Source organism: Poecilia mexicana, unplaced genomic scaffold (assembly GCF_051168715.1).
Source record: "Poecilia mexicana isolate PSO_F unplaced genomic scaffold, ASM5116871v1 scaffold_2, whole genome shotgun sequence".
Classification (NCBI taxonomy): domain Eukaryota; kingdom Metazoa; phylum Chordata; class Actinopteri; order Cyprinodontiformes; family Poeciliidae; genus Poecilia; species Poecilia mexicana.
The window spans coordinates 11,441,025-11,450,779 of NW_028263371.1; the positions used below are offsets into that span (position 1 = coordinate 11,441,025).

General features: G+C 40.3%; 1 protein-coding gene across 1 annotated transcript; it reads right to left on the bottom strand.

Moving 5' to 3' along the window:
* Nucleotides 1–934: 934 nt before the first annotated feature.
* Nucleotides 935–2,903, bottom strand: olig2 (oligodendrocyte lineage transcription factor 2). The gene has a single exon (XM_015013057.2). It carries the CDS (start codon nt 2,901–2,903, stop codon nt 2,082–2,084), a length of 822 nt encoding a protein of 273 aa, XP_014868543.1. The 3' UTR covers nt 935–2,081.
* Nucleotides 2,904–9,755: the final 6,852 nt, after the last annotated feature.

Below are 9,755 nucleotides of genomic sequence, written 5' to 3' on the forward strand. Positions count from 1 at the left end.
ATATTTTTACTTTACATTTTGTAAGAAAACACAAAAATGTTTCAGTTAAAGCACAAGAAGAGTTAAAACATTAAAATCTTGGCTAATGCTGCAGGAGAAACATGGTAAATACTAAAATAATCGTCTGACTCCCTTCTGGTTGTAATGCCTGCTGGCTCACAGACTGTTCCACAAAGCAGCCATCATAAATGTCATCTGGAGAACGTTTCTTTTTTTAATGATATGAAACTCAAAAGTTAGATGAGCTAGACGAGTAAACAGGCTGTAGATTAGGTCTAATTCACACCTTCTGTTTAGTTTGAGACGGCTGTCATTGGCTCTCATTTTTAAAAAGCAGAGTTGCTGAAATCAGACATATGAAAAATAGATGTCGTTTCTCAACTTGCTCCTTTTGTTTTCGCAGACTTTACTCCTCGCCTGTGCTTGTTGCATCTCACCGAAACGACCTCTCTCCCTCTCTCCCTCTCTCAAACGTCCTACAAAAACCATGAAGGACTTTGAATAATTCAATTCCAATAATGAGACGAATAAACAAATCCGTGCATGAATATTCAGGGATCGAGTTCGTATCGTTCCAGCTTCAAAAGCTTTTGGAAAATATTGCTACAGCATGCACAATCTGCTCTGCAGCTGCTTGATTTTCCTAAAGTCTAAACGGCTTTTGTTTATTACTGGCCTGTCAGTGCCAACAGAAGCATTCGGTGCCTTTGTAATTTGTTAGGAGGACGACTCTGGGTGCTGCTTTCACATTCTTAGAAAACAAATTAAAAAAAAGAAACTGGTTTCCTTTTGATGGTTTTGCTTATTGGTGTGAGGCTTTTGTAACAGGAAAGTTATTTTGTTCTTAGTATTGAAATGTCTACGTCACAAGTTCTGAACAAGTTTACTTGATCAGGATCTTAAAAAAAATGCCCACCTTTGGCTAATATGGGGCCAAAGAGTTTATTTACCAATGACAATTGCATAGTAATAAAGAAAACAATATATCACCATATATTAACTTAATACAGGAGTATAATTTTTTTGTCATATTCTAATTCAAACTTTAAAACAGTTCTTCACTTTTTAAATGCAGGTGTTTTTTTAAAATAAATAATAATAAAGTTAACTACAAATGTTTTTGTTAGTTTTCCTAAGTCCGTTTTTTTTTCATTTTTATTTATCTTTTAAGATAAGAGTCAATTTGACTCTAAATTACCTATTGACTTGATAAGATTAGTTTTTTGACTCCACATGTTTTGACATGTAAAAATGTCCCATATTGATGTATAAAAATTTTTTTTCCAGATTTTATTATTGACATAGAAATAATATAGGAAATACAATGCAAAAGCAAAAGAAAGCACTAAAATATAACAGTAATAAATGGGGGGGAAAGGACAAAAATCACCAAGACTTTAACGATTTTTCATTTATTTATTTATTAATTGTCTTTTCTCTTTTTTTTAACATTTCAAAACCCCAATGGAACAAGAGAGTCATTTGAAATTTCCACCCAAATAAGTAAATAAATATTTCCATTTATTCTTTTTTGTTTTACATTTAAAAAAATAAACAAGTGGTCACTGATTAAGTCGGGCAGTGGAGAGAAAAGCGTTGAACAAAGACGGATAAAATGAATGAAGCAGGTGCAACATGTAAGGAACAGACAAGGGAATCTTCCCGCACAGTAACAAGACTCTAATATATATAACATCTGCAGCTATTTAAAGACAATAATCCATCTACATATTTACACTCAAACTGCGACTTGTTGCTTTTAACTTAGGATTTTTTTTTTCTGGACGGAAGAATATCTAAAAAAAAAAAGAAGAAGAAAAAAAAAAGAAAACTGGGCCCTAGAGGTTTTTTTATGCTGTAGGAGCTCTGTGCATAACTATCCGTCACATATGAGATTAATTACAATAAAACACTAAGTTAGTTGCAAAATCTGCAAAACCCGAGGAGGAAAAAAATCAATGCATTGGTTCGAGGTCTCAGTAATGCAGAGGATTCAGCAACAGAGATAAATAAAATGTGTGTAGATGGGGGAGCAAAGTCTGTACAACCCCATTTGGAAAAAAGTTCAGCTGAGTTCAGAGTCACTTGGAGTCGCTTGCCAGCCTCGGCATGGTCACGGAGCTCATGCTGGACACATGCGGAGGCGGGACTTGGCACATGCTGCACGGACAGGGCATCCCGGTGCCGACGCCCCAGTGCTGGAAGCTGCTGCCCAGGGGCCCCGCGCCTGCGGTGGGCGCTTTCAGGAGTCCGTGATGGGGTCTGACCGACGTGACGGCGGAAATCCCGGGAGCGGAGAGGGAGGCGGTGGAGACGGCGGGCGGGGGGAGGAGCGGGTGGTGCACCGCCGGGTGCGAAGCGTGGGAAGCCGCCGGGTGTCCCGGCACGGGCCCCGCATGAGTCATAGTCCCACAAGTCGACGGGTGGAAGCCGCCGTGGTGCCCGCTGCTGCCGTAGATCTCACTAACCAGCCGCTTCATCTCTTCCAGGGAGTTGCTCAGCATCAGGATGTAGTTTCTCGCCAAGAGCAGGGTGGCGATTTTGGAGAGCTTGCGCACCGACGGTCCGTGCGCGTAGGGCATAACCTCCCGCAGCCCGTCCATGGCCACGTTCAGGTCGTGCATCCGTTTCCTCTCACGGCTGTTGATCTTCAAGCGGATGGCCTGGAGCTCGTTCTCCGACAGCAGCTTGCGGTCCTTCTTGGACGCCATGCGCAGCGCCAGCGCCTCCTCATCGGCGGCGGAGAGGCCGCGCAGACCGGGGATCTCCGACGGGGAGTCGCTCTGCGTGGAGGACACGGCGCCCGAGAAGCCGTGCACGGACTTTTTCAGGGTGGACATGAAGATGTCGTCCACCTCCGGGGAGGACGGTCTGCTTGACACTCGGCTTGTGTCTGAGTCCATGGTCCAGGTCCTGCGCGATGCTCTGAGAAGAGAGAAACTTTTCAGTAACTGGACTCCAAAACGGAGAGTGTTTGTTACACATTCTATTTCTATATAAATATATATATAAAATGAATAATATAAATAGCCTTAAATTAAAAAAAGAAATCCTGAAATATTTAAATCAACAATCCATGTTGTGTAGGCCTCTGTTTATGTCTTTACATGCCACTCCACCGGGCGTACGCATGAAATAAATCAATACTGCTTCCTCTACATAACAATAACAATAACACTCAGCATGTTTACGCATACAATGAAATAAAACACCTACCAGGTTTATCCAAGCGCAATGACGGTGAGAATCCGCAGTCAGATCCACCTGTTACTCCAAATCGCATCTGACAGCCCATCAGGCGCGCATGCGAGCGGCCGCGGGCTTTTATAGCGGGGCTGGGGCGAGCAGAGGCCGGGTCACCGGGACAACGCCGTTTCTGTCCCGGCGGCCTCCCCGCGACCAATCAGAGGCGGGCAGGCGGGAGGGTGGGGAAGACTACGGGGTGCGTTAGCCTGATGTAATTACCAACACAGAGCCTCAGTATTAAGTGAAATCTGACACACTCCTGGCAACACATGGCCCACTACTGTTAAAATAGTTATTATTTTTATTATTAATGTTATTACAAACTTACAGAATAAGAGCCATTAGCATTTCATAGCTATATTTTGTTTTATTTGACATTATTAATTCAGAGCCTCATAAAAAGAACTAAAATAAGAAAATTTAAAATATTTTTTCAGAGCAATTATTTGTGGTAAAATTATGCAAATTTAAATTGCTTGAATAATTAATATTTGTATTTCTTTTTAATTTGAACTCAAATGTAAACTAGCCTTTCATAAATTTGATTCCTGATTAAAACAGCTTTTTTTTCTGTTTCTGTTACAAGATTTTATTAATGTATTTTTTTTTTTCTAATCGACCCTTACAACAGATAATCAACCAATCAACGCCTAATAAGCATCATAGCTTGTTTCCAGCTTGCAGGCCTGGACCTGATATGCTGTTTTCCGTTTTTGTTTGCCCGCTGTCGGGCCGCGGCATCTGCTGTTGAGGAGCATCTTTAAACGTTAATTAATGAAGTGTGCAAAAACTGTCTTTAACCGTTATGATCCGCAAGATTTCAATTAGTGGCGCTGTGTTTTGGGGGGAAACAGCAGAGTGTGGCCCTCCGCTGCTGCTGCTGCTGCTGGTGCGGGAGGGAGGGAGCCCAGCTTGGCTCTGACTGACATAAGGGCCCGGCCCGGTGCTCTGCTCTCAGACACGCTAACTGGAACTGACAGCAGCATTGTCCCGAAAATGCGACAGGTATTGTGTGCAGTCGGACGCAATCAGCGCTAATTGCCTCGACAAGTTTATGTTTTCAGAACCCTTCTCCTATACATATAAATAGAAAATGTGGGGGTCTGCATTGAAGTCGGTCGTCGGCTTTAATAGTACACCCTTTCCTTTCAATTCAGACTTGAAATGTATATATTCATTGAGACAAAAACATCCGAATTTTTTTTTTTTTTTTTACAATATTTTATAATATAATATTTACAGAAAATTCTGAACAGATAGTGAGGACGACCGGATTTTTAGCCCTCCTTTTAGGCAACGTTATGCCTAAAAGGAGCGTTTTTATAGTGTAAAATGCGTTGATATTAATTTATAATTTTATATTGAGAAGATAACTCGCCAAACATGTATTTAATTTATTTATTACTATGGCTACCCGATCCATTAATCTGACCGCTGCTGTAAAAGGTGACCTAACTAGCCCTCCAGGTGTCAGCATTTCCAGGTGGACAGAGGAGCTGCATCTCTTTCCCTTTCCCCCCACCATCCCTGTCAGGCCATAAAGGGACATTTCGTCATTTTTTAGCCACTTTTCACCCTTAGTTTGCTCAGCTTTTGTAACAATCACATTACAGTGGCCAATGTAAACTTCAAGAGGCAGTTTCAGGACAGCTACACATCGGCATCAATATGTTCAGGGCTTGTCCAGATGAAATAAGAACCTTTCTGGAAAAAAAAAAAAATCTTTGGTAGAAATGAATTCTTCCACACAAATAAAACTCAAAATGTTTCAGTAGCTATCACTGGCCTGTAGGAGGCGATATAAGCAGTCGCCAAATTACTTGTGTGATGTACAGTAATCATTTTCAAATAAGTGTAAATAAATCATCGCTACTCTAAATGATAGAAAAGAGGTTATGTTTTATTTAGCATTTTCAGATAGTGGAAAATAGATTACATTTGTGTGAAATCACTTAAAAAAAATTATTGATGCTCATAAATTCAGTTTATCACAGACTGGCTTTTGGTTGGACTTCAAACTGTTCACCCCACATATTTTATCAAATAAAACATGGTGAAGCCAAGGTTCGTTTTCTGACTCACTCATTACATCATGCAGTCTTAACCAGAAAGCAGCAATTGGCACACACTTTACGCTCCCCACAGTCAGGAGGAGAGGAGAGGGCAAATTTATTGATTGATTAATTTGAATCGTGCATGAAAAGGGACTTAGTCACACGTGACAAATGATGCACAAGGAATATTTATATTAACCTGTGCATATTTTACTCTGTTTAGTCACATTTTTTTTAAATCCTTAATACATTCAAAGGTCAAATTTGGAAGAATAAAAAGCAAAAAACAACAAAAAAAAAGTTCTGTTCATAAAGCTTTCAAGCATACTAAAAATAGTCTCACTCTTTACAAACATAAGCGCAAATGTGAAACTGTATTTGTTTTCTGTGCAAGAAGTTCTTGGGAGCCCCCTGCTGGCCTTTAGGTGCTAAGCAGCAGCAGCAGCTTGGCTCACTTATACCTTGGTCTGACCTGTTGCAGCTTAAACAAAGCGTATAACATGTTTAAGTACAAATATTACTTCAGGAAGAATAATTAACATGTTGAAGCAGAGCAGAACCCTCTCTGGACTTTTGCTTCAGGTTTGGAAGTTTCAATCCAAGCTAACCTTAAAGCTAAGGTAAAGAAAACAGTTTGAACTTGACATTTTTTTTTATTTCCTATTTTCCTTCACCTTTGACTCTTTTCTTACTGCTGCCACCTCAGTCATCCCTCCCTGTCCATCAGTCTGGGTGGCAACGAGCCCAAAGAAGTGGTGAATACCAGAAGTGAGGAGGAGCATATGTGAGCCATACTTAATCCTGCTAATCTTCTTCCAGAATAAAAAAAAGAAAGGGAACAAAAAAAGCAACAAAAAAAAAAAAAGAAGAAGAAGAAGAGGAGGGTGTAAAAACATGAGGGAAGGTTTCTTTTTCTGTCTGGAAAGCTGACCAGTTGAGCCAAATGAACTGAAAGACATGAATAACGTCCTGGCAGTCCCCCCCTGGTCCTTTTCTGTGCAAGATCTTGGAACGAAATGAAGCAAAATTCTTGCTTTTGTCAAAGTGCTGCAGTGAAGAACGTGAGACGCCGCCTTCCACGAACACTACTGTTGCTGTTGTTTTTGTTGGGGCACTTTGTCTTCCTCCGAAATTCACATGCAGCACTCCAACTGTACATGTAACGTAAAGAGCCACCAGAGGAAGAGGAGCGAAAAGTCTGAATAGTAATCGTGGGATCCATGAGAGCAACTTAATATTCAAATTTTTTTAGCTAAATTAAACGTAATTCAAAGATATTGCTAGAATTTCCATCTTTAGAATGTCTGTGTATTTTTTTTTCTGTAAAAGGTGGTAAATCAAAACATTTCAGAAATTTTGACTTTAAGTCCTCAAAAGTGCATTAAAGAAAAAAAAATAAGAAAAATGAGTTACCTACTTATAGGCTAGTGTGAAAAAAATTATATGGCTGACAAGATGTTTTTGTTTGCAAAAAATCAAAAGAAAAAAAAACGAATTTCTTTATTAGATTTTAGTTCATATGAGCGTTTTAATCCAGATTTATTTATTGTATTGAAACATTGTTTGCTTCTGCGTGACGAATGGCACCTGTTGATGAGCAGGTGCACGTTTCGGGAAAGGTGCATTAGCCTAATTGAGGCAATAAAACTGCAATATATCCGTTTAACACAAGTGTCATTCCTAAAGCTGTCGTTTCTGAGAGCGCTTTGCAGAGATTTACCAGCAATACAAGTGACAGCATCCAGAGACCCAGTGGGACAAAGACACGACGGTCAAATGGGAACAATTTACACGACCGACAGCACACTATAAAATACAAACCAGTGTGCTAACTGAACAGAAACATTAAAACAATCAACACAGAGCCTCAGCATTAAGTGACATAAATATGCTCCAAGCATAAACAAACTGTATATAGAGGTGGTTCCAAAGTTTTCGAAGTGGTGACCGTATAGAGAGTGTTGGTATTTGTGGTGGGAAACCGAACGCTGCAACAGAATTTTAGTTACGGTACTTTAAGTAAAAACGCAAGATTTAGCAAATTGTCATTATAGGATATTACTGGCCTAATCCAGCAATAACTTAACAATAACCTTAAATATGATCGTACAACAATATGGAAACATTTACCGCAATATGCAGGAGACTTCTTAAGCTAGTGGTACTTGACATGCCCATTAATGCAACATCTGGGGAAACTCATACAGGATTTGAACTTTATTCAGAGATGAGGAGTCAATCTCAAAAACAAATAATATGAAAATAATTGGTATGTCATGACCCAGCCAAACAATGTGAATTTCCCACCATTGATTCAAGCATTCTCTAAAACTTCACAACATTAGTGAAGAGATTCAACGTGAATATTTTAAAGATATGCCACGACTTTACGCTCCACAAAATGTTCTTCGTTTCTTCATGCTTAGACCCACGCAACACACTTTTCTACACTCCGGCATACGGGACAAGATAGGAAAAAAAAAATAAACATCTTGACATATCTGACCGCAGAAAGGGTCTTCAGACCAACTGGCAGTACTTTCCTAAAAGGTTGGCAAAAGGTTGGCAAACCTTTCCTAAAAGTATGAACATGTTTAGCCACATTTTAAAAACTTGCATCTCACTGCGAAACTCTCCAGCATGCAAGTGATAAGCGTTCCGTCTACAAGGCCATGTGAGGGCAGGAGGTCACCAACACATTCAGGTGCAGGACGTCTAACGTGAGAGAACGTGTGGATCTCGGCCGCCTCCAGAGTCATCAGATGTGCTTGTCTCAGGGGCTGGACGGATTGGGTTCTGCTGGCCAGGGGCTTTATCTCTACAACAGCTATTAGGAGGTAATTAAGTCCTAACACTGCAGTGCCTCCCATGGTTACTATAACATAACTGCAAATGGGAAGCTTACAAGCTCCTTTAGACGGCATGACAAATTGAATGGAACTCATTGGGCTTCAGCTATTATTCCAGCGGCCCCATCTGGCTGGGAAAAGATAAAGGGGATTTGCTGGAGGTTGTGAGGGGTTGAGCCTCCATGCTCGGTTTGTGAATGTGAGCGCATGAAGGATAAGCAAAAAGAAGGGGGCGGTGGGGGAGCGCTGGTCCACCGTGGGGAGTGTTTTGAGGGCTCCAGGGGGATTTTTTTTCTCTCTTTTTTTTTTTTTTCTTTTTGGTCTGAGCTTCAATTCAACAGGCAGCCTGAGATTTGCTTTGGCCAAATGTTACAAATGTTTCGACAACCTGGTCTCTGATCCTTTGGGGTCACCCGGGAGGGCACGGGGTACAACAGCTTTACGCTCAGAGATTTAACACGGGGATGAATATATTCACTCCCCCGGGCCTCCAGATGCTTGTTTCAGGGAGAGACGGAGGCTAGACCCAACCTCACTTTGCCCAAAGCAGACCAGCTGGCAGGTTGGTTGTGGATGTGGTGGGGATTCAAACTGTTGTAGACAAAAAAAAGTTTCTTAGTTACAGCACGACACAATGTTATTGGGGGAGAATAATGTTTGAAGTGTTGGATTTTGGGGACCATTGAACAAATGTTAATCAGTTTTATTATAATTACGAACAAAAACTCCAATTTCAGAGATGATACAAGTCCGACTTGGCTGATAGCGGAGCTGGATTATGTCTAGCCTTATCTTCACTTCCTTTATCTGTTGACAAACTTGAAGTTATTCTTCAGTTTCTCACAGACCAAACTAGTGCCGAAATAACAGCTCTCAATAAGCAAAATAACAGTAAGCTAAATAACAGATAAACAGGCAAAGCTTCAAGCAACTCACTTTGAAAACAGGTTCAACAACAAATAGAGATTTACTGCTGGTTTCATGCAGTATATGGCAAATATTTTTGACAAAATACAAAAGAACCTTTTATCAGAATGTTTCTCTCTTCAAAGTGAATTTAAAAATAGAAATATAGAAATAAGGTGGGACTTTGAACTGGCATTTTTAAGCTGCTCAGAAATGTCTCAAGATGTACTACATTCTCTTCTTCTCTGCCGTTTCTCCCATTTTAATTAGTGTGCAAAGCATTTTCTCTCCAAATATGTCTTGAGCAAAGTTGTCCTGTGTCTTATTTTCTCAACAGGTTCATATCTGTTCTCCATTTGATATCAGATTTGTGTACATCCCAATAATTACATAACAAAAAGGCTCATCATTAAGAGCTACCGAGCATCTCTAATTTGGGGAAAGTGGAAACGCCTGTAAACAAATACATTTCTCTCCCTTATGATTTTAAGTATTTTTAAATTACATTTTCTGAGAGAAATATTAAAAATTTCTGAAACTTAGACATTATTTTCAAGACTATTTAGCAGTTTGGTTTGAACCTAAAGAGCACAAAGCCTCCGCCAGCCCAACAGTATCTTCGCTCCTGCATCACAATAGCTGTAAAGGCTTCTAATGACAGGGATCTGCCAGATTTAACAGGCTTTCATTCAGATGGCAA